A 26,254-nucleotide genomic window follows, 5' to 3' on the forward strand; every position below is an offset into this window, starting at 1 on the left:
TAATTTGTATTTGAGTCCTTTGCAGCTTGGGTAGTGTAGATTTAGGTATGTTCGTGCTGATTTGATTGTGTTTCTTGTTGGTAGATCTATGAGGTCACTCATGTAGCCCGGCGCTTCTCTGTAGATAATTTTATGGACCAGGGTGTAGATTTTGAAAGCAATACATTCTTTGATTGGTAGCCAGTGTAGTTTTTCTCGGAGGGGTTTGGCGCTTTCGAATCGCGTTTTCCCAAATATGAGCCTGGCTGCTGTGTTTTGAGCGGTTTGAAGTTTCTTTATGATGTGTTCTTTGCATCCCGTATATATTCCATTGCAGTAGTCTGCATGGCTTAGTACCATTGATTGTATCAAATTGCGAAATGTTTCCCTCAGAAAGAATGGTTTCACACGTTTAAGTTTCCACATTGAGTGGAACATTTTCTTTGTTGTAGAGTTAACTTGGCTCTCAAGTGTAAGGTTACGGTCGATAGTAATGCCGAGGATTTTCAGACTGTCTGAGATAGGGACAGTGTGATCTGGAGTGTTTATGTTTGTAGTCTTGATCGTATTGTGTTGGAATGAGAGGATGATACAATGTGTTTTATTGAGTTTTAGTTGAAATGCATTTGCCCATGAGTCCACGATGTTTAGGCTGAGCTTGATTTCATTGGAGATTTCTGTCAGGTCATGTTTGTAAGGAATGTATATTGTGACATCGTCTGCATAGATGAATGGGTTAAGGCCTTGGTTGGCTAAGGACTTGGCTAGTGGTGCCATCATTAGATTGAAGAGGGTCAGTGATAGTGGTGATCCTTGAGGTACTCCGCATTCGGCTTTCCATGGTGGTGATATGTTTGAATTTGATTTCACTTGGTGTGTTCTAGTGGTTAGGAAACCCTTGATCCAACTAAGTATGTTTCCACCAATACCGAAGTCATCTAGGAATCTTAGTAATATATTATGGTTTACCATGTCAAATGCACTAGACATGTCGAATTGAAGGAGAAGAATGCTTTTGCCTGTTGCTATTTCCTGCTTGAATTTGGCCAGAAGAGTTATGAGTACTGTTTCAGTGTTATGGAGGGGGTGAAATCCTGATTGTGATTCATGTAAGATTGAGAATTTGTTTATGTAATCATCGAGTTGTTTGGTTACCATGCTTTCCATCAGTTTGACAGCTAGTGGGATAGATGCTACTGGGTGGTAATTGGTGAGTTTACTTGTCGTTTTCTTGGTGTTTTTTGGGGATCTGGGTGAGCAGGATGTTACCCTTTTCCTTAGGGAAGAGACCTTGTTGTAGCAAGTAGTTTAGGTGGGATGTGAGGTCTGTTATGAAGCGGTCGGGGTGGATTTTATTAGGTAGCTGGGGCACGTATCCAATATGCAGTGGGTGTTGGAGAAATTATAGATCGCATGGGTTACTGTTTCGGTGGTGAGAAGGGCGAAGTGTGACCAGATTTGGTCTGCTGGGTATTCTCCAGGGGTTGGGTCCAGGCCGTTGATGAAGTTTTCGATATCAATGTTGGCAGGAGGAAGTGTTTTGCGTAGATTTACAATTTTTTCGTTGAAATATTTAGCAAGTTTGTCTGCAGATGGGATGTCTGTGTTGGTTGAGGTGATCTTGGTGGTGTCTAGTAGTTTGTTTACGAGTTGGTATAGTTTCTTCGCGTCTTTGTAGTCTGGTCCTATTTTAGTTCTGTAATATGACCTTTTGGCCTGTCTTATTGCATATTTGTATTTTCTTTGTGTTTGTTTCCAAGCGTTGAGCGTGTGTTCGTCTTTTATTTTTTACCATGCTCTTTCAAGTTTCCTGGATAGTGTTTTTAGTTTTTTCAGTTCATCGTTCAACCATGGTATCAAAATGTGTCTTCGTGCTGTTCTTGTTTGTAAGGGTGCTATTTCGTCTAGTATGTTTCTGCATCTTTTGTCCCAGTTAGAGAGGTAGTATATGGAGTCTGTTTGTGTTGTCTATTCGCTATTATATGTTTGTTGTCAGAATGTTTCCGAATCTATTTGGCCTCTTGTGCTGTAGGTTTTGTGTTCTTGTGTACAGTGTGAGCCCTTCTTCTGCCAATGTAGTGAAAGGTTTAGTTTGTACTGGTCGGTCCATGGTATTTCTGTCCATTTAGTATGTTATTATTAAGTTTTGGTCTGTGGACAGTTTATATGAGATGAAGTCTAGTGTGTGCCCTTTGATGTGGGTTGCTTGCATGTGTGGCCATTTGAGATCCCATAAGTGGAGGAATTCCTTGCATTCTTGTGTGTTGGCGGAGTCTGGGTCTTCTAGGTGGAGGTTGATGTCTCCTAGTAGCAGTATGTTAGAGTTGGTTGCACAAGTGTTTGACATGAAGTCCATGAAATTTGACTGGCTTTCGTTCCAGTTGCCTGGTGGTCTGTAAAACAAGGTACAATTCAGGTGATCAAGCAGGGATTTTTATGGATTCTGATTGAGGCAATTTCAAGTTGGGGTGTTATGGACTTGGCAGTGGTTTCGGTTGTAAAGTGGGATCGGTAGATTAGTGCTATGCCTCCGCTTCTCTTTTCCTTTCTGGTCCAATGAGTGATTTTGTATCCTGGGGGGCATAGGTCAAGGATTATGGGGTTCTTTTGATCATGGATCCAGGTTTCATTGATGATGATTAGATCAAGGTTTTCTGACGTGATCCAGTCAGTTACTGTTGTTGTTTTGTTTACGATGGATCTGGCATTGATGTAACCCACTTGGATTTTTTGGTATTGGGTTTCTATGTTTGGGGTTGTGTGGATTTTTGTTAGCTGTCGTTTCTTTGTTTGTGTGTGTTTGGTTTGACCTTTCTTTCCATTCTGTTGATGTTGTCCGCATGTTGGTATTCTTCTGTTGTTATGGTTATTGTCAGTTTGTTGGGGTGAGGAGTATCTGGTCAGTCTTTGGTAATTGTGTAGTATGGGTATGATGTTATTCTCTGCGAGTGGGATGGATAGTGTTAGATGGATCAGTGATAAGGAGTAGATAGCTGGAAGTATTTTGGCGATGTTCATTTTGACTCAATTGGGTTTGGCCATTAGTAAGCCATGTTCGAATGGGAGGGGGATAGTTCTGGGTGAGATTCATTCTTTGAGTTGTCTCCATCAGCTAATTGCTACCACTGTAGGGAGTCAGTATCGTTGGGTGAACATTGGCACATCAGAGCATTCCGGAGTTTCTTTCTTAGCTATGGTTTATTTTAGTGGGTAGACACCTATAGTATACTCACAGTTAGATGATCAAAGAGTTGACACAGGGTGCAGAGGTTCCGTGGTTCTGAGTGCTGTGTCATGGTTGGAGGTATGTATCTGGGGAGATATTGTGGTGTAGGCGGGCAGTGTTCCTGTGGGTTGAGGTAGCTCGTGGTTGTGTGGCTAGAGAGTGCAATATCACATCCGAGGGTGCAGGACGCGTGGATTCCACAGATGCTAGCACTAAACCAGTGACGGGAGGTAGAATTGGTGGGCAGTTTGCAGTGTCAGATCACCATCACTCCTGTGTGCCGTGTTCCATTGGCCCAGCTCTGGGCCGCCTTCGCCGCTCCACTGCCGTTGATCCCGATGGCACCGCCGCCTTGGGCGGTTACTCTATGATCTGGCGGGCGGGAGGTCGGGCCAGTGTACGGCCAACACCAGGCGGACCCATGCAGCCCTCGTTCTGTGCAAATTTTACCATAGTTTAGTAATGCATAGTCCTAATCTTTCCATGCAGTAACCACAAAGGACATGCTGGATATGCTCCCAACAGTTACTGACCACGCATTAATTTTGGCAAAGTTCTGGAAAGTGCTAAAGTTACCACATTTCAGACTTTATAAACTGTAGGGCTGATATTCCTAGATTGAGGTACCTTGAGTGTCAGCTGATAGACACCATTGCATTTTGCAAAATGCTTCTGGCATTTCAGAGAGAAATGGGTGATGATCCACCCTATTAAAACTAATCCACATTGCAGTTCCCAAGATTTGGCATCTTACATTTCACATGTTGACGCTTTGTTTGAATGCTTTGATAGTCTTTATCTAACCAATTGTATCTCACCAGCCCCTAAGCTCCTCAATTTCTTGGAGCACTTCCCTCTCTAATTCTGATATCACTTTCAAACTAAGACTGCATTGGGAGAATAAAGTTTTTTTTCCCTGTGGGAGAGGGATTAGGAGCGTGCTGAATGCACACAACTGCCCTTCTTTGGTGATTTAATTAGGCAGCTGCCACCCTGTGTCCTCCTCACACAGGTAAAGGTTTGTTGGTTTAATGACCTTTGACATTCTTCGGAGATGAGGATGTCCCTTTAGGACTTTTAAATGGAGATTGTTATTGGGTTGTTAATTTAGTCCCTGTAGGTTCATTGTGTGTTAGGTCAAAAAGAAAAAGCTATTAATTTCTTACTGACTCAATCACAGCTTTAATCTCTTTAATCACTTGCTCATTGCTTTCTTGATTTCTGCCTTGGAAGGCTGCTGGTGCCATTTAACCCACTTTTCCTGCAAGGTATTGCTGATTTTCCCATATCCTTTTCAGGAAAACTGTGCTTTTTCTAAGCAGGTGTCTGGGGAAAGTGGAGAGCTATTTCTCTTGTGATTAATTGTTGATCAATTTTCAACTACAATTTTTCAAACATAAATAAAAAATAAACATGTTTGCCAGGAAGTAGGAATCCGTGCAACAATTCCAAATTCTATGATACAAGAAGTCATAGGGGTTTTAGGCATTCTCTGTAGACTGATTCTTTTTAGATGTTATCATGGAACCCAAGTGACCAACTGACCGAGTGACCGAGACAGACCGTGACAACAGAGGACAGGGGCAGCCTCAAACACAAGCACATTAATAAGGCTGGGGCTGTGGCGCTTTAGCGAATGCAGAAAAGTTATCTAGTATAATAAATGAGGAAGGGGAAGAAAAAAAACTATGCCTGTGACCATGATATCTAAACATAGGAGCAGATATATTATACATAGGAGCATGGTCTAGGTGAAGATATCATAACATTAGCAAGAAAGTCCCGTTTTATCCTGGTTATCCTCGCCAGATTGCTTCAGTGGTATTCTGGGGGCAGGTGCCATAGAGGGGCATTTTCGATCTGGGACGCCCATCTCTAAGGGCGCCCATCTCCGAGGATGGTGCCATGAAGGGGCGGAGCCCACCATATTTTCGAAACGAGATGGGCGTCCATCTTTCATTTCAAAAATACGGTTGGGGGCTGCCAAATCTCAACATTTGGGTCAAATGCTGAGATCGCCGGCTGTAGAGCTGGGCGCCCTCGGTTTTCAGCCATAATGGAAACCGAGGGCGCCCATCTCAAAAACGAATAACTCCAAGGCATTTGGTCGTGGGAGGGGCCAGGATTCGTAGTGCATTGGTCCCCCTCACATGCCAGGACACCAACCGGGCACCCTAGGGGGCAATACAGTGGACTTCGCAAATTGCTCCCAGGTACATAGCTCCCTTACCTTGGGTGCTGAGGCCCCCGAAACCCCCCCAAAACCCACTCCCCACAACTATACACCACTATCATAGCCCTAAGGGGTGAAGGGGGGCACCTACATGTGGGTACAGTGGGTTTTGGGTGGGTTTTGGAGAGCTCTTTGAGCAGGGACTGTCTTTCTTCTATGTTTGTGCAGCGCTGCGTACGCTTTGTAGCGCTATAAAAATGCTAAATAGTAGTAGTAGCTCCCATTTTCCACCACAAGTGGAACAGGTGGGGGGGGGGGATGGGCCTGGGTCTGCCTGGCTGAAGTCCACTGCACCCCAGTGGCGTAGCCAGAAGGCAATTTTTGGGTGGGCCAACAGGTTGGATGGATGGGCGCCTGCCCACGCTCCTACTACTACCGCACACCTATCCCACTCCCAATAACTTACAAATCTGTGAGCGAATAACTAATTCAAATAGGCACAGTTTTCAGGCTCTCTTAAAGTAGCTAAAGCCCCAGGAGAGAACCCCCCCCCCCCCACCCACACAACACAACACAACACATGATAAGCCAAAATAAGTCACCATACTAAAATACAATGCTGCCTCATTATTCTCCAGTAACAAGTCACTTTTCCTTTGCAGCTGTTTTCATGATTTAGAGTGTTGTACATAAATTCCAAAAGCAAAAACATAAAGGTAACCATACTGCGTCAGAGTTGCCATCCTGGATGCAGAAAGTATAAAACAAGTAAAACACAAACCCCCACCACCAGCAAAACTAAAACAAACCAACTTTTACTTGTAGAAAGGTTTGCTTTTTTCGTTCCTCGGCAGCACACTCCCCTTTGCTGCATCTATCTGGCCCTTTCTGATGCACTTCCAGTTTACATAGGGCCAGATGGACACGGCGGGGGGAGCGGAGCTGCCTGTGTGAATGACAGCAGTCAGAGCGCTGCCGGCGAAAGGCAAAAAAAACCACCCCCCTCCTCTGTATGAAAAAAATATTTTTAATAATAATCCACAACTCACACAACAAGGGTGTACCTAGGAAAACAACCAAAATACAGAAGAACACCTAGGAAAAGGCAGCATCTTAAACGTTGCAGTGAGCACTAGAACATCAATACACCAATTGTAAAACTACACAAGACATTAGTAAAAATGATCCTGCCAACACAAAACTATGTCCAGATACATCCTCACCAAGTATAGACTAAGTAACCACAAACTAAAAACAGAAATATGTAGACAAAAGTTAAACTGAACCCCCAATAAGCATAGGCGGTCGGTGGCCCAACTGTTTAGGGAGGCTAAAGGGGGCGGGGTTAGGGGTAGGGCAGGGCCAGGGGTGGGGCCAGGGGTGGGGCCAGGGGTGGAGCTTAAATCCATAATTGTCTGATAACACACAGAAAAAAAATAAAAATAAAAGTCGCAATTAATACCTTTTATTAAATTTAGATATTAGATATGTATCATATGTCAAAGAATAAAGTGGTTGCTCAAAGCATATACTACACAATCGCTCAACTGCAAAACACTATGCACAACTTTGTGCAAAAACACACTCAGAACCTTACTGTACCATAAATAAGTGTCAGGGGCGTAGCTACGGGTGGGCCTGGGTGGGCCCAGGCCCACCCATTCTTGGCTCAGGCCCACCCAGTCCTAGTCTGCGAGCCAATCGCAGACCTGCTGTTATTTTTTCCTTACCCACAGCGGCGAATGGACGGCCCTAAAAGCAGCAAGCAACCAGGCTCGTCGACTCCGTCTTTCCTTCGCTTCCTGCCCTCTCAGCGTCCCGCCCGCTCGAAAGGAAATTACATCAGAGGAAGGCGGGACGAATGCAGAGAGGGCAGGAAGCGAAGGAAAGACGGATTCGACGAGCCTGGTTGCTTGCTGCTTTTAGGGCCGTCCGTTTGCCGCTGCGACTTGGGGAGTGGAGTGGAAGTGAGCCAGCAGCCTATCTATTCCACTCCCCTGCGCAGCCATCGCCGTTCAGGCAAGTTAAAGCAGGCAAACCTGTGAGCTGCCTCAAGCTGCATCCACGTTGTCGTTGTTTGAGACAGACAGATGGGAGATGCTGTGAAGGGGGAGAGAGGGGGAGGGAGATGCTGGATAGAATGGGGAAGGGGATGGATAGAAACAGGATGGGCAGGGGAGCGAGGAGAATTGCTGGACAACATGGATTGCTAGAGGGGACATGGCGGAGGGCAGGGGAAGGAGGAGAATTGCTGGGCATGGATGGAGGGGAAAGGGGAGAGAGGAAATTTGCTGGAGTTGGATGGAGGACAATGCAGGGGAATGGAGAGTTGCTGGACATGGCGGAGGGCAGGGGAAGGAGGAGAATTGCTGGGCATGGATGGAGGGGAAAGGGGAGAGGAAATTTGCTGGAGTTGGATGGAGGAGAAGGCAGGGGAATGGAGAGTTGCTGGACATGGAGCGGAGGGCAGGGGAAGGAGGAGAATTGCTGGGCGTGCATGGATGGAGGGGAAAGGGGAGAGAGGAAATTTGCTGGATATGGGTGGATGGAGGAGAGGGCAGGAGAGAATGGAGACTTGCTGAACATGGATGGATGAATGGAGGGGGCAGGGGACAGAGGACATTTGCTGGATATGGGTGGATGGAGGAGAGGGCAGGGGAGAATGGAGAGTTGCTGGATGGAGGGAGGGGAGAGAAGTCAGGGAGGAGATGCGCATGGATGGAGGGGAGGGAAGAGAGGAGAAATGCTGGACGTGGATGGAGTGGAGGGCAGGGAAGAGAGGAAAAATGTTGTACAAGGATGGAGGGAAGGAAAGACAAAGGAAGGAGATGCTCATGGATGGAGGGGAGGTAAGACAGGAAGTAGATGCACATGGATGGAGGTGAGTGAGGAGAAATGCTGGATATGGATGGAAGAAAACTGCTGAGTTGAGGAAGGATAGGGACAGGGCTACAGATGGTAGACAGGACACATAAGGACACAAGAGGATGGTGGACATGGTGAGAGAAAAAATATCAGATGGAAAGAAGACACTGCATGAAACAGAAGACACTGGGACCAAAGCGAATAGATCAGACTACAAAGGTAGAAAAAAGTATTTTATTCAGAATTTATTAATTGGAATATGTCAGCTTTTGGAAATGTACATCTGTGATATTTTGCATGTAAGTTTCAATTTTTCTGGTATTGCTGCATGCTGAGTCTGACTTCTTGAGTTAACTTTCCAGTTCAGTATTTTGCCTTCATATTTTTTTATGTCTAGTTCCTTGTGTCATGTCCGTTGTGTCATGTGTTGTTCATGTGTGATCAAGGTGCAGTATTCTGATAGCGTGTAGTATTTGCAGCCCTTTTTGTTTTGCTTTTTTTTTTTTTTTTTTTTCACAAGGTAGTGTATTGGTGTTTTAGAGCCTAGTGTAATTACAGTTCTGCCTTTTCAAGCATAAGGTTGTAGCTCGTCCTGTCCTTGGAATTAGTGCTGTTATGGTTTAATAAGGATATGAGTGTGTTTTTGCACAAGTTTGTGCATAGCATTTTGCAGTGGAGCGATTGTGGGATAATGTAATTATATTTAAAAATATCAATTTTTCCATTAAGTATGTATGTGGTTATACTGATGCAGGGCAGCTTTTGGGCAGACTACTTAGAAATCCATCATCAAGTGAATTCTAAGGCATTATTTTGTAGGATCCCAAGAGACACTGCTCATACTTATATAGACAGTGCGTGCCCACCCATATTAGCTCTGGGCCCACCCAAAATCTCAGGTCTGGCTACGCCACTGATAAGTGTATGTCCCAAATATTTCAATATCTACATTTACAAGTTGCTCCTTTGCAGAGACACATTTTTCAAAAGTGCTTAATATGGCCAGCTCTTTACAGGAGGGCTTAAGTGAGTATCCTATTTTCCTTTCCTAATTATTATCAATAGAAATCAAACAAAATAAAACATGGAAAAGAAAATAAGATGATACCTTTTTTATTGGACATAACTTAATACATTTCTTGATTAGCTTTCGAAGGTTGCCCTTCTTCGTCAGATCGGAAATAAGCAAATGTGCTAGCTGACAGTGTATATAAGTGAAAACCTTCAAGCATTACTATGACAGTCTGACAGGGTGGGAGGATGGGGGTGGGTCGGAGGTATGCATGGGGACATCAAAGCATATCATTGATATTCTAACAGGATGGGTGTGGATAGGTGAGGGGTGGGGTGATCAACAGAGACATACAGCTTTATGGTTTATAATGGGCTAGGAACCCCAGGTCCTTGTTAAGTCCTTTCTGTTGGGTGTTAAAATATTCAATCATTCTGACTTCAAAGGTCTTACGTTCTTGTATGGTTTTAAAGTTACCTTTCAGTATTCTCACTGTGAAATCACTGGTACAGTGTCCTGGTTCTGTGAAGTGCTGTCCCACCGGGGTGGGGGCCCTACTGGCTGCATTGTTCATATGATGTCTATGTAAATTGAATCTTGTCTTAAGCATCTGGCCTGTTTCTCCAATATAGCATCCTTCGTTACATTTTTTACACTGAATGATATATACCACATTGGAAGATGAGCAAGTGAAAGATCCCTTTATGTTGAATATCTTTCCTTTGTGGGTAACTGTGGGGTCCTGTGAAATATTTTGGCATAGTTTGCAACTGGATAAATTACAGGGACGTGCGCCCTTCTGTTCCTTTTCAGTCTGTGATGGAAGTTTACTTCTGATTAGCTTGTGTTTTAAGTTGGGTGGTTGTCGGAAGGCCAGTACTGGTGGGGATGGGAATATCTCTTTCAGTAATTCATCCTCCTGGAGTATAGGTTGTAGATCTCTTATGATTTTCCTCAGTTTTTCCAGCTCTGGATTGTATGTCACTACAAGGGGAATTCTGTCTGTAGATTTTTTCTCCTTGTACTGTAGCAGATTCTCCCTGGGTGTTTTGAGGGAGGAGGAATATTCTTGGAGATTATTTTGGGGTTGTAGCCTTTCTGTTTGAAGGATGCACTCAGGCTTTTAAGGTGTCTGTCTCTGTCCCCTGGGTCAGAGCAGATACAGTGGTATCTTGTGGCTTGGCTGTAAATGATGGATCTTTTTGTATGTGAAGGATGGAAGCTAGAGTTGTGGAGGTAGCTGCATCTGTCTATGGGTTTCTTGTATATAGATGTTTGTATACAGCCATCACTGATTGAGACCGTGGTGTCCAAAAAATTGACTTTTTCTGGGGAGTAGTCAATTTTGAATCTGATTGTAGGATGGTATGTATTGAAGGCAGAATAAAATTGTTTCAGAGTTTCTTCACCCTCCGTCCAAATCATAAAAATGTCATCGATGTACCGGTAGTATTTTAGAGGTTTGGTCTGGTGTGTATTCAGAAATGCCTCTTCCAGCTCAGCCATAAAAAGGTTGGCATATTGGGGTGCTGTCCTGGTGCCCATCGCAGTGCCCATTATTTGCAGATAGATATTATTGTTAAAGCGGAAGTAGTTAAAATGAATTTGATTAATTTTGTAATAGTTTCTGGTGAGTATTGATGGTCCAGTGTGGATTTTTTTAGGAGTCTTCCACATGCAGCTATGTCATCCGCATGTGGAATGTTGCTGTATAGTGATTCTACATCCATCGTGACCAGAAGGGTGTTAGGTGGTAGTTGCTTGATATTTTTCAATTTATTCAGAAAGTCTGTGGTGTCTTGTATGAAGCTATTAGTTTTGTGTACGAGAGGTTTCAGAATTCCCTCTATGAATCCAGATATTTCTTCCGTGAGTGTGCCAATACCTGATATAATTGGTCTGCCAGGGTTTCCCGGTTTGTGGATCTTGGGTAGCATGTAGAATGAGCCCACAGCAGGTTGGTTTGGTATGAGTTTCTTCAGGTGAGATTGCGCTTGTGTAGGAAATGTTTTGATAAGGTCTTTCAGCTGTTTTGTGTAATCCTGTGTGGGGTCCTCAGTTAGTTTCCTGTAGTATTTATTGTCTGAGAGTTGTCTGTGCCCCTCTTCAATGTATTTTTGTATGTCCATAATTACCACTGCGCCTCCTTTGCAGGATGCCCACAAACCTTCCAGAAGACGATCCGGTTCACCCCCACCCCCAAAAGCCCCAACAACGTGCTCCTCTCCCTTCCACCTCAGGAAAATCATTTCACTAATCCAGGATGCCAAAAAACCTTCCAGAAGCAAAGCACTTCTCTCTTCCTGCGTTACCCGACACAAAATAACATGCTCCACTTCCTTCCAAACATATAAAACAACAATGCTCTTCAGCAAAACAAAGAAAAAAAAACTTATCCAACAATCAGGAAAGGATAACCCCAAGACACACATTTACATTTCTGGAAAAAAAAAAACCTCCACAACCCCCCCCCCCCCTGATACACAAAAGCACACCACGTCCCTCGAACCCCCACCCAAAAAAAAAATCTGAACAAACTGTCTCACATTCTATCATCCCAGAAGCAAAAAACAACCTCTAAGCCACACAATGGTCCATCCTACTTTACAATGACAGGGAGGGGGGAACTCCTGCAACTGGGGTGGGGGGGGGGGGAGGAGAGGGGGGGAACCGTGCAACTGGGAGAGCTGGGAACTGAGAGGGGGGACCCTCACACATATTCTCTATCTCACACACACAGAAGCACTCACGTGCATTCACCACACAGACTCTCAAACACACTCTCCGGGGCTGTTTCTCAATTCATGACTGGTAAGAATTTTAGCTACACCTGAGGAACACAATTTGTTTCTAGAGCTCTGACATGTATTGTTAGACTATTTTTGGAAGACTATGTACGTGACAATAAATGTCTATCAATGCCACTTGCTGTATTACTCTCTCACCCGTCCACCAACCCACCTGTCTCCACTGCTATCCCCCCAAATCAAGAAAACATACTCAATCCTCTGGTCACTGCCCATGTCCACCAAAACTGCTCTCTCCACTGCCCTGACCCCATGACCACCAACCCTGCTCTTTCTCTTCCCCCTGCCCTCATGTCCAACAACCCTGCTGTCTACCCTGCCCTTGCCCCCATGTCCACCAACTGTCCTCTCTCCCCTGCCCTACTCCCTTCCTCTCTCCTCTCTCCGCTCCTCCCTGCCTCTTTCACAAGCCCTCCTCCGCTCCTCTCACCCCTGCCCTCCCCCCCCTATGTCCAATAAACCTCTTCTTTCCCCTACCCTACCACCCATTCACAAACCTAGAAAAAAAACTATGTACATAAAGAAATACAACCCTGCTCTTTCTCTAGCCCCTACCCTCATGTCCAACAACCCTGCTGTCTACCCTGCCCTTGCCCCCATGTCCACCAACTGTCCTCTCTCCCCTGCCCTACTCCCTTCCTCTCTCCTCTCTCCGCTCCTCCCTGCCTCTTTCACAAGCCCTCCTCCGCTCCTCTCACCCCTGCCCTCCCCCCTATGTCCAATAAACCTCTTCTTTCCCCTACCCTACCACCCATTCACAAACCTAGAAAAAAAACTATTTACATAAAAAAATACATGTCCCTTGCTGTATTACTCTCTCTCCCATCCACCAAGCCTTCTGTCTTCAGTGACCTACCTACATATCAAGCAACCCTAACCAATCCCCTGCTCTCCTGCCCATCTCCAGCAAAGCTGTTCTCTCCTGTACCCTGCCCCCATATCCAACAACCCTACTCTTGCCCTTGCCCCTGCCTCATCTCCAATAACCCTGCTATGTACTCTGCCCTTGCCCTCATGTCCACCAACTGTCCTATCACCCCTGCCCTATTCCCTTCCTGTCTACCCTACTCCCTGCATCTCTCTCCAGCCCTCCTCCCCTCCTCTCTACCCTGCACTCCATGTCCAACAACCCTCTTCTTTCCCCTTCCCTGCTACCTATGCACAAACCCTGCACTCATCCCATCTCCTCCAAAAACACAGGCACTCATTTTACAAGTCAAGGAACGCACATCTCAGGGTGACACGTTACCGTCCCCACAGCTCCTCCTTTCAGCCCTCCGCAAATCACAACAAGGAAGCCAGAGTGCCAGCTGCCTATGGAAGTATGACTGTAAGAGTCAATTGATTTTGCAAAGCTATGACTCACAGCGTACTAATTCATAAACCCCTCACAATTCACAAGATTGTGGTCTTGGCTATGTCAGTTGTATATGTCGTACTCTCTGACAGGGGCTGGCAACAGCATCGTTGGCAAGGGGGGGCCCTTTAATCATTCATCTTTCTACTTCTGTTTTAGATGCCCCATCTCTTTCGAACACACTGTCCTTCTCTGCACATACGTTGGACACTTTTGTGCAGTCTCCGTTCCGCGCCTCTGGCTACTCCTTCTTTCATGGGATGCAATTTCACCATCTCAATGTCTGAGTTGTACTGCGCATTTGCTGTTGAGTCAGGCATATATCATTTATATACATTGAATATTACAAACAACAAAAAAAATGGATGGGGATCTTTTGTACTACAACTATGCACATGAATGCTTTATTTAATTCTTGAACTTTAGTTTCTTCACTACAGCTATGCCACCGCAGCAGAGGGGAAAACAAATAGCACCAGGAAACTTCACCAAGCAAATGGCATGTGAATGAAATAGTATGATGTAACTTCTGCTGGCTGTGGGTCATGCAAGGACTATTCCGTATGACAATTCATTGATTTTTTTTATATGGCACCTAACACAATTAATGCTTTGTTTAATTCTTCAATTTGTAACTTTACAGCAAAAATCGAAACGCAGCACAAGGCAAAACAACCAGCACAACCAAACTTCAACAAGGAAACGGCATGTGACTGAAAGACTGAGTCATCTCCTGCTACCTCACGGTCAAGCCACGACTGTTGCGCATGAGACTACATACACACACTCACTTTCTGTGTCACACATACTTACATTCTGTTACTCTCATACTTCTGATTTATAAACTTTCGCTTTCATATCTAACTATATCTTTATATGATAATTTCAGAACTAACTGCTTCATTTCTTTCAGAACACAAGATAGAGAAGACAACCACGGATCCAACAAATGTGGAAGGCCACAAGAAACACAAAACACACCTCACTACACTGACACTGTGAAGCACAGTACGGACATCAACTGGCCTTAAAAATTCTACCACCAGGTATGGAGCTTGGTAGTGGGAGCTGGAGGGGACAAAAGGGGATAGAAAGATTGATGCAAACAGATGTGTGGGGGGAAATAAAACTTATCAATACAAATGTAACGTGCAAATTCACAATCTTTACACTCTCTCTGACACAAACTGTCTCTCTCAGATACTATGTCTGTCACATACTCTCTCTATGAGATAAACTAACTGTCTCACACTTACTTTCTATCACTCACACACATACTTTGTAATAACATTTTACTACAATACATAATTGCCATGATATGATAACCTACAAATTTTTGAAAAAAAAAAACTTTCCCCTAAGTAACTATCAACACTATCACACTCTCTGTGTCACACACACACTTATTCCGATTCTAAATCCTCTGTAAATCTCACACAAACACACTAATGCAGGACCTATATAAATGGACTCTCTCTCTCTCTCTCTGTATCACAAACTTAAGTAGTGACTCCATAACCCCACCACCAATGCTGTGCCCCCGCTACTTTTGATACACTCATTACAACTCACCTTACCCCACAAACTACACCAAAGAAATAAACTAATAATACTACTCTTACAAACACCCGACCCCCCCCCCCCAAACACAGAGCACTCTCTAAGACCAAAACCACCTCTTCCCCATCTCACACACACACACACACACACACACACACTCACTATCTGTGACACACAAACTCACATTCTGTCACTGTCATACTTTTGTTTAATAACCTTTACATTTCATATATAACTGTGATTGCATGATAATTACAAAAATCCATGCTTCTTTTCTTGCAGAACAGCAGATAGAGAACAAACCAGGGATCCACCAAATGTGCAAGTTCACAGGAAAGACGTCCAACACCTTACTACACTAACGTGCTGAACCGGAATACGGAGATCAACTGGCCTTACACAATACAGTAGCAGGTATGGAACTTGATGGTGGCAGCTGCAAGACACAAAACGGAACACACATATTGATGCCTTTGGAAAATTAAAACAATTACAGAAACTGTGACCTGCTAATTGCTAATCTTTACACTCTCTCTCAAACACAATGTCTTTCTGTCTATCTCAAACACTCACAGTCTATCTCACACATACTCAGTATCTTTGACACATCCTCTCTGTATTACATATTATCAGTCTCTCTCACACATACTCACTGTATCACACATATTCACTCACTGTTACACAATCACTCACTCTCACACATATTTCCTATCACTCATATATATACTGTGTCCTACAAATTCACTTTAAAATATCATTGCCTTCATATGATAACTTACATGTTTCCCCTTTCATTCCTTTCAGAACACTGGACACACAGATAGCTAACAGGATACTGAAAAAAACAGAATAACACTGAGCCATTGATCTATACTTTCAGTTGTTATGTCAAGCAGAAATATAGCTCACAGATAACAGACAGCGTTTACAAAACAGAGTACCAGAAAAGCCGTAACCTGCCGGACGGATTGATCACTGTCTCTTTCTCACTCACTGTCTCAGTCACTCAGTCTCTGACACACAGACAGTTTCTATCTCTCATACAAAAAGTGTGCCTATCACTCTTACAGTTCTCTCTCACACACACTCTGTGACTCACATGCTACCATACAACACAGTCACAAGATATGGATACAAAAAACACAGACACTACCAGTTGTACTCTACCAACAGATCACAACTATCAAAACAAAACACTACCTACTCAACAGGATGCAGAACATAAATCAAAGCAAGCACAAAGAATAGAAAAAGAAGAAAAAAAATGACAACGAAAATACACCTCAACATCAACAAAATATAACCATAGCAACTGATGAACAGCAGCCACAAGATCAAGACACAGCTGAACTACAATGCAAAACCCATGCAGCACGGAATGAGGATGAACACATACAACAAAACAAACAAGACACTACAAGGAAAAGGTGCAGAAAACTAAAGAATAAAGAGCAAAAACCAGAGGAAGTGGCAGCACGTAAAGGCAAAAAAATTGAAGCACAAAAAAAAAGGCGTGCAGCTCTAACTCAGGATGAGAAAATACTTAAAGCCACTGCAAGGAAATGTTACAGAATAAAAAATATAAAAACACTGACTGCTGAACAACTGGCAGAACGTAAACAAAAAACAGCAGCAAATGAAAAAAAAAAGACGTGCTTCTATGAGCCAGTAAAAAAAGGCACAACTAAGTGAACAAGCAAGTGCAAGGAAAAGATCAAGATTACAAAATCAAGCACCACTAACTACTGAAAAGCAGGCACAACGTAAAGAAAAAAAGCAGAATCTCAAAGAAAAAGACGTGCCTCTATGAGCAAGGAGCAAAAGGTACATCTAAGTGAACAAGCAACTGCAAGGAAAAGGTTAAGATTACAAAATCTAACACCACTAACTACTGAACAGCTGGCACAACATAGAGCTAAGATAGCAGAAGCTCAAAGGAAAAGGCATGCCATTATGAGGCAGCAAGAAAAACAAAAAACAAGAAAACAACCAACTACAACAAAAAACTCAACAACAAAAAATAAAACACTACTTACTGAACACGTTGCACAATGTAAACATCAAAGAAGAAAACAACAAAGAAAAAAACGTGCTACTATCACTGAGGAAAAAAATGCATGTCCAACTGAACAACCCACTACAAGCAAAAGGTCCACGACAAGAAATACTACAACACAAAATGAGGAGAAACAGGCTAATTATAGAAAAAAAAAAAACAGAAACACAACGAAAAAGATGCGCAGCTTTAAAAACCAGAAAAAACGCAGCTGTACATGACAAGGACAAAAATGCATCTCCAACTGAACAACCCACTACAAGCAAAAGGTCAATGACAACAAATACTACAACACAAACTGATGAACAAGCTAAACGTAGACCAAAAAAAAAAACAGAAGCACAACAAAAAATACGCGCAGCTTTAAAAACATGGAAAATCCCTGCTCTACATGACAAACACACTAGAACATTACCAGAGAAAACAGTCACAACATATTCTACAACTTCAAACACAGGAATTGCAATAACAGACTGTGTAAATGAGAACAACACTCTATACTACAGTTGTGGCCCAATGAATGCTACATGTATATTTTGCAAAGCTAAACAATTTAAGAATGAAACACCTTCTGACAACTTATTTACAAAGTGCTGTAGTAAGGGAAAAGTACATCTTCCACCTATTAGATCTAATGAATTTATACAACAGCTTCTGTCCGGAGAACATCAATATTCAAAAAATTTCTTTGAAAACATTCGCTCCATTAATAGTTCTTTAGCATTTGCATCTATGGGAGCTAATATTTCACCTCCACCTGGATATGGGCCTTACTGCTTTAGAATCAATGGCACTATTTACCATAGAACAGCATCACTCCATCCGGACAAAGACAAACAAAGACAGTTTGCTCAATTGTATATTCTAGATCCAGATGAAGCAGCTGTTCAGAGACTACAAATCTTACCAAATAAACACATCCATGAGACATTGATGACACAATTAAGCAACTTTATGGCATCTGAAAACCTTTTTGTAGATGCCTGTAAAATGCTGTGTGAAGTAGAGAATGAAATTATAGCAGAAGCACAAAGACTAACAATAGAACCACCAAAAATTTCTATGGCCATTGTCCAAGATCGGAAACATGATCCCAGGCGATACAATGCACCAAGAGCCAATGAGGTTGCTTTCATTTTTCAAAATAGTGAAGGTGAACCTCCTTTACATCGAGATCTCATAATACACTGCCGAAACACAGAAAATGAAACAAATAGAACTGAAATAATAAGTGTGTTGGATCCAAACCTTGAACCTATGGTATATCCATTACTATTCCCATATGGAGATCAGAGCTGGGGGATAAATATTCCTTTGTCTGAACAACCTGAATGTCTCAGGAACATGTGCAACCAACAAAAAAAAAGCAGAATTAGAGTTACACAAATGCAGTACTATGGATACCGTTTTGCTGTAAGAGATGATTTTAATCCTTTCCTTTCAGCTGGAAAACTAACCCAACAGTACTTTGTGAATGCCTATATTAAAACTGAAGCAAACAGACTAAATTATATTAGACAAAACCAAAAACTTTTACGAGTAGAAAAATACAAAGGATTAATGGACCACCTTGCCAGTGAAATTACAGATCCACAATTTACACCTGGACAGCCATTCATTTTACCATCAACATTTTCAGGAAGCCCAAGAAATATGCACCAAAATTATCAAGATGCAATGGCCATAGTTCGGAAATATGGAAAACCGGATCTATTTATTACTATGACCTGCAACCCTAGATGGGAAAAAATTACTGAAAACCTACAAAAAGGACAGACATCAGAATTTTGACCTGACTTATTGGCAAGGGTCTTTCATTTAAAACTAAAACAATTACTACAAGACATATGCAAAGAACACATACTTGGTATCCCTCTTGCAAAAATAGATGTAATAGAATTTCAAAAACTTGGATTACCTCATGCACATATTTTACTCATCTTAAAAGAAGAGCACAAGCCAAAAAATACAGAGTTAATTGATAAAATCGTATGTGCAGAAATACCTGACATACAAAAATTCCCACGTCTCCATGCTATTGTTGCTAAACATATGATACATGGCCCTTGCAATGACACCACCTTACATTTACCATGCATGGTTTCTGGGAAGTGTTCAAAAGAATTCCCCAAATCCTTTCAAAATGAAACTATTCAAAACTGTGATGGATACTGTGAGAAGGAAGAGGCTGTCCTACCCTGGTTAGGCCCCTAGAGGGCGCTGTTCCCCTAAAATGTCCAGGGAGAAGGGCTGGGTGAGTCACTAAAGGGAGCCAGTAAGGGGTGTATAGCAGGAGGTCGCTAGGACCGAGGAGAGTCCTGGGGATAGAAACAGGTGCAGCAGGTTATGGGCTGGGTCCTGTTTGGCCATTAACCACTTAATACCCCACCTGAGTTGTGAGGGAGAAAGGAGAGCTAGCATCTGAAGAAGAGAGCTGGTAGCTGAAGCAGGAGGATCCCCATGAGAAGTACTGGCTGAGCCCTTTGGACTGGTGGTGAACTGTGTGCAAAGCAAGGAAGCTGGCTGGGGTAAGAAGGCCCTAGAGTGTCAGGTATAAGAACTGTGTGTTACAAGGAAGGACTGGGTGTCCAGGTTACAAGGAAGGACTGTGTGTCCAGGTGCTTAAGCTGGAAGATTGAACTGAGTAGGAAGAAATGTTTAAGCTGGAAGAACTGTTGAAGCTTGTAAAAGTGTTTTAAGCTGGAAGAAGTGTGCCCCAGAGGGCTGGAATAAAGATTTGTATAAAAAAATCCTATTGATGAGACCTGACTATGTTTGCCTTTTTGAGAACCAGGTCACCCCGAGTAGAAAGGGGTAGTAGACTAATTTGCATAAAATCTGCATACTGAGAACCAGCTCACCCTGAGTGAAAGAGGGACCTGGGATCCTGAGGTGGGCGCTTCATCTTCACAATCAGTGTTGCCAGGTGGGCGGTTTTACCGCGACCCACCGCGGGAAATTTTTGGGCTTTTTTTTTTTTGGGCGGTTTTCTGGTGGTTTTTTCGGCTGCGGGGGGCGGGGTTAGTGACATTTTGGGTGGGGTTACTGATGTTCTGGGCGGGGCTGGTGATGGGGGAGGTGGGGCCGGTGATGGCGGGGGTGGGGTTGATGACGTGGGGTGTGGGGGTGTCAGGGGCGGGGTTTGAGTTTGGGCGGGTTTTGGGCTGTTTTTAGGCTGGATTGGGTGGGAAAAAAATTTTCCACCTGGCAACCCTGTTCACAATAGCCTCATCATTTTCACAATACCCAAAATACCGTCAAAGAGATAATGGTGTTCGTACAGTTTTACATGGAAAATTCATTAATAGCACTTGGGCAGTCCCCTACAACCCTTTCTTACTACTGAAATACAACTCACATATAAATGTTGAAGTCTGCGCATCTATTAAAAGTGTGAAATACCTTTTCAAATATGTGTATTAAGGACATGATTGTGCTAATGTCGTCATCACAGAGCACAAAACTTTACAACACGATGAAATTAAAACCTTCACAGACTCAAGATATGTTACTGCTCCTGAAGCTGCATGGCGACTTAACGCATTTGAAATGCATCACCAATCACACACTATCCAGAGATTAGAAGTACACTTGCCAGATGAACAAAGCATTGTTTTCCATCCAAAAAACATTGACATTGCAGTGGAAACAGCTAAAACAAAGGACACTACTTTAACAGCATGGTTTAAACTTAATGCTGAACATCCTCCTGCAAACAGCATTTTATACATTGGTATTCCTATGTACTATACCTTCAACAAGCAGAACGAAAGTGGAAACAGAGAAAAAATGAAAATAATAAAACAATTGGCAGGATGTATGCAGTTAATTTAGCAACAGATCCCGAACGTTATTGCCTAAAACTTATTCTACTACACCAACCTGGTGCAAAGTGTTTTCAAGACTTAAAAACAGTTCAAAATACTGTTTACAATACATTCCAAGATGCAGCAAAAAAAAATGGGACTCATTCATGATGAAGCATTGTGGGAAAACACATTAGACGACGCAGTCACATGCAGCATGCCCCAGCAAATACGTGAAGTTTTTGCATACATTTGTGTTTTTGCAGCACCATGTAATGCTTTACAAATTTATCAAAAATATAAAACTGTTATGCAAGAAGATTTTACACATATGCATGGATGCACACAAGAATGCAGTGTTTGTGAACAATTATGCCTTCTCAAAATTCAAACTATTTTTCAAACACATGGCAAAACCCCTACAACACTTCGGCTTACCAAAAACAACACACAAGATAGAAGATCCTACCCTTGCATTCAAAGCTGCAGAAGAAAAGCATAACGCAGAAATAATGCAACAAAACTTAAACCATGACCAACAAGAAGTTTTAAAAACTATACTTTCTGCATGCAATGACAAACAACAAACCAACAACTGCTTTTTCTTAGATGGCCCAGCAGGAAGTGGCAAAACTTATACATATAAAACTATCCTCAGTACCATCCGAGGAGAAGGTAAAATTGCACTTCCTGTTGCATCAACAGGAATTGCAGCAAACCTACTACCTGGAGGATGAACTTATCATTCACAATTTAAATTACCAGTTCCTCTACTTGAAAACTCAACATCAACTATCAGATTAAACTCCAATAATGCTTCAATCCTTAGAGATGCACACATCATAATTTGGGATGAATCAACTATGGCTCCCACTATGGCACTTTCTGCTGTAGATACACTACTCAAAGACATCATGAAAAATGACAAACCATTTGGGGGAAAAGTTCTTCTGCTAGGTGGAGATTTCAGACAAACTCTACCAGTCATACCACATGCTACTCAAGTACACATAATTGAATCAAGCATTAAATGTAATAAACTATGGAAACAATTTAACATACTTAAATTACACAACAATGTACGCTGTACAGATCCACAGTACAACAACTGGCTAATGGATTTAGCTAATGGGAATCTGCCATGTCCACATGGTTTCCAAGATATGATTGAAATATCTGATCAGCACATTTGTTACACAGATATAGTTGAAGCTGTTTTTGGAAACAAAATTACTGCAGACACAGTTGTAAACTTTGCTCAAAAGACTATTCTTTGCCCAAAAAATACATATGCAGACAAAATAAATGACGACGTTTTAAATATTTTAAAAGGAAACACAAAAACTTACTTAAGTACGGATTCCATAAATGACTCAACAGAAGAAGAACAACACTTATATCCTGTGGAATTTCTTCATCAACAAACTCCTACTGGGATGCCACCACATAAACTACATTTGAAAATTGGTGCAATAATTATACTACTCAAAAATTTAAACACCAAAAAAGGATTGTGTAATGGAACTCGCCTAATAGTCAAAGACTTGAAAAACAACCTTATCATTAGTCAAGTACTCACTGGATCAAGTGCTGGGAGTACTGTTTTCATACCACGTATTGACCTTGCACCATCAAACACAGACCTACCGTTTACACTATGTAGAAGACAATTCCCTGTCAAATTGGCCTTTGCAATGACTATTAACAAGTCACAAGGACAAACTTTTGACAAAGTTGGGATTTTCCTTCCAGAACCAGTATTTACACATGGACAACTGTATGTTGCCTTTTCAAGCGTAAAGAGCTCTTGTGATGCAATTGTAAAAGTGATTGAGGGACCTCAACAAGGACACCTTTTGCCTGATTGTAACAAAATTTATACAAAAATATTGTTTACAAGGAAATGTTACAAATGTAAGAAATAATTACAAAAACATTTTACAAACTTGGCATGCTCCTTACAAAACTGATATTTACACATGGACATCTGTATGTTATCTTTTCAAGAGTAAAAATCTCTTCTAATGCATTTGTTAAACAGATTTATGCACCTCAACAAATAAACTATTTATCTGATTGTAACAAACATTATACAAAACATATTGTTTACAATGAAATGTTCAATATGTTAGAAACAATTACAATACAACTTTAAAAAAACGTTGTCTTTTTTGAAAACACTTATATCCCTTAATATCAAACAGGAAAAACAAAAAAATAATAACCTAAACCATATGCTAGCTCCCGTTTCATTTGTTACAGAAACGGGCCTTTTTTACTAGTACCTTATATTGAGTTTATCTTGTTGGGCAGACTGGATGGACCATACAGGTCATTTTCTGCTGTCATCTACTATGTTACTAAGGATATTCAGTGCCAAAGCCTGGACATGGCCTGGCATTGAATATCTAGGAATAACGCCAGCAGCAGTCAGCAAAATGCTTATCACTGCCGGATGAATATTTACTCCCTCATTAATAAGAATTGTCTATATTAAGGCATGTTGTTCAAATACTAAACAGAATGAAGAGAACCTACTTATGCAGAGACAACACTCTCCCTCTTACGGACTTTTTCAGGGCTCCCTTCATGTCATTGTTCCGTAACGTATAAATGAGGGGGTTCAGCATGGGAGTGAAAACTCCATAGACAAGGGAAATAATTTTGTCTTTCTGTGCTGATACCATTGACCGAGGCCTGAGGTACCCTACCATGGCAGTCCCGTAGAAGAGTGCAACAACTGTCAGATGGGAGGTGCAGGTAGAGAAGGCTTTGAATCTCCCATCAGTAGAACTGATTTTCAAAATGGCAACAATAATTTGGACATAAGTGAATATGATAACAGAGAGGGGAACAACAAGGACAATTATAGATGATACAAAACCTAGAAGTTCATTGAGGTGAATATCAGTGCATGCTAATCTCACCACAGCCCCGACTTCACATACTAGGTGGTTGATTCTGTTGTGTCCGCAGAAAGGCAACTTTATTGTGAAAACCACAGATACCACAGACAGTAGGAAACCAGTTATCCATGCACTGATGGCAGTCTTCATACACACTGGCCAGGTCATGATGATTGTGTAGTTCAAGGGATGACATATTGCTATGTAACGATCACATGCCATGATTACAAGAAGGAAGCATTCCACCACCCCCAAAGAAAGAGAGATGTACATTTGGGCCACACATCCACTAAAGGAAATTGTTTTCCTCTCTTTAAGGAAGTTCTTCAATGGAATGGGGAGGCTGGTGGAGGAATAGCAGATATCCAGGAAGGATAAGTTGCAAAGGAAGAAGTACATGGGGTTATGGAGATGCTGGTCCACCAGGACAGCCATGATGATGAGTGTATTGGCAGACAGTGTGATCAGGTAGACTGGTAGGAACACTGCAAAGAGGGTTAACTCCATTTCTGTCCTATTTGAGATTCCTAGTAGAATGAATTCAGTCACTTTTGTTTGGTTTTCACTATCCATGTGATATCTGAGAGGGGGAGAAAGTTAAAATAAAGAATGCATTATTCTTCTCCAATAAAACAAAAAACAATAATACAACTAGGAGATTTTGGTATTTGCTTCCAAGGATACAGGTGCTTTCTAGATGATTGACACCATGAATCACCTAAGAAAGCCATATTCCCCAGTGAGTGGACTTCTAGCTGCCTGAATGCATACTTGTGGCCATGTAGATAAGAGGTTTTCCAGAGGGAAGGCAGTATTTCAGAAGCATGTTCGAAAACTGCATATATACATCTTAATTTTTAAAAGTACATGCATAGCAGGAATGCTGTGAATGCATCAAACCTACTAAGTCATTTGTAAATGCGTAAGGATATTTAAGGCCCATAGTATACATTGCCACGTTTCTGCCAGTCAAGTTCAGTGCTTGATACGGTGACATAGATGAGCTCTCTCCAGCTCCAGTAATGGCGAATAACTCAACTTCTGCATCCTGGCTAGTTATTTCTCAGGAGCTTGCTTTACTTTGATGGAGATAAATAACATAATAATGTCAAAGATCATTCAGTCTGTGAATCCATGTAGTTATCACGTTTGCAGAATGAAAATAGTAACTGAAGGGAGAGGTAAACATTTAAAGGTCCCGTTCAACATCAGTAAGACAGTTGAACCTTCAGGTAGTGCATAGCCAGACCTGATGTTTTAGATGAGCCCAGAGTTAACTTGGGTTGGCCCTTCCCTTCCCTCTCCTCACAGTAGATATAAAAAATACAGGTTTTTTAAAGCTGCCCCTTAGCACCCCTACATTCAACATCGCTCCCTCCACCCCCCTCCCCCACCTTTGGTCTGGTCCCTGCCCCTCTATCTGAACCTCCTTCCCAGAGTACCTATGAAGTGTCCCTGGTGACTGTAATAATTCATTTTCTACTACTACTTATCATTTCTATAGCGCTACTAGATGTACGCAGTGCTGTACACTTGAACATGAAGAGACAGTCCGTGCTCGATGGAGCTTATAATTTAATTAGGACAGACAAACAGGACAAATAAGAGATAAGGGAATTACTAAGGTGGGGATGATAAAATAAGGGTACTGAACAAGTGAGTAAGGGTTAGGAGTTAAAAGCAGCATCAAAAAAGTGGGCTTTTAGCTTAGATTTGAAGACGGCCAGAGATGGAACTTGACGGACCGGCTCAGGAAGTTTATTCCAGGCATATGGTGCAGCAAGATAAAAGGAATGGAGTCTGGAGTTAGCGGTGGAGGAGAAGGGTGCAGATGAGAGAGATTTTTGTACCTCTATTCACAGAAAAACATATACCATATGTCTTCATGCCTTTTTATCGCCCTCTAACCTCCCATTGTTCCCTTCCAATGTTTCAATGTTTGCATCCCATTGTCCCATTCCCTAACGACTCCTCAATTGTCTCGCATAACTCTGCACAATGTAATCCTTAACCAATCTGTAACAAATTGTATTTCCAACTTTGAGCTCATATTGTAAGCCACACTGAACCCGCAAAAAGGTGGGAAAATGTGGGATACAAATGCAATAAATAAATAAATAAATAAATTTACCCAGTGAACAGAGTTCCCGGGGAGGAATGTAGGGAGAGATGAGAGTGGAGAGGTACTGAGGAGCTGCAGAGTGAATGCACTTATAGGTCAATAAGAGGAGTTTGAACTGTATGCGGAAACGGATAGGGAGCCAGTGAAGTGACTTGAGGAGAGGGCTAATATGCCTGCGCCAGCCCCGCATGTTCCTTCTGCCGCATCCTGCCCTCACTGTTGTCACTTCATGTTTCCTCACTGGCGGAACAAGGCAGAGGGGCCGTCACAGGCAGCAAAAATGAATCACAGAGTCCGCTGGGGATGGAGTACACCAGGAAGGGAGTTCAGAGAGAAGGGCAGTTACTGTGCTGCTGGCGAAGGAGAAGGAATGAGGTGTCTCTGC

The 26,254-nt window shown here is 42.3% G+C and overlaps 1 protein-coding gene and 1 pseudogene across 1 annotated transcript; one reads left to right on the forward strand and one right to left on the reverse strand.

Annotated features, from left to right (window-relative positions):
- Positions 1-18,688: 18,688 nt before the first annotated feature.
- Positions 18,689-21,578, forward strand: LOC115464565 (annotated as a pseudogene).
- A 1,797-nt stretch (positions 21,579-23,375) lies between these two features.
- On the reverse strand, positions 23,376-24,320 carry LOC115465001 (olfactory receptor 13C8-like). Its single transcript, XM_030195398.1, has one exon. The coding sequence runs from the start codon at positions 24,318-24,320 to the stop codon at positions 23,376-23,378; it is 945 nt and encodes a 314-aa protein (XP_030051258.1).
- Between the last annotated feature and the right edge of the window lie 1,934 nt (positions 24,321-26,254).

The sequence above is a fragment of the Microcaecilia unicolor genome, chromosome 3 (assembly GCF_901765095.1).
Source record: "Microcaecilia unicolor chromosome 3, aMicUni1.1, whole genome shotgun sequence".
In the NCBI taxonomy this organism is placed as follows: domain Eukaryota; kingdom Metazoa; phylum Chordata; class Amphibia; order Gymnophiona; family Siphonopidae; genus Microcaecilia; species Microcaecilia unicolor.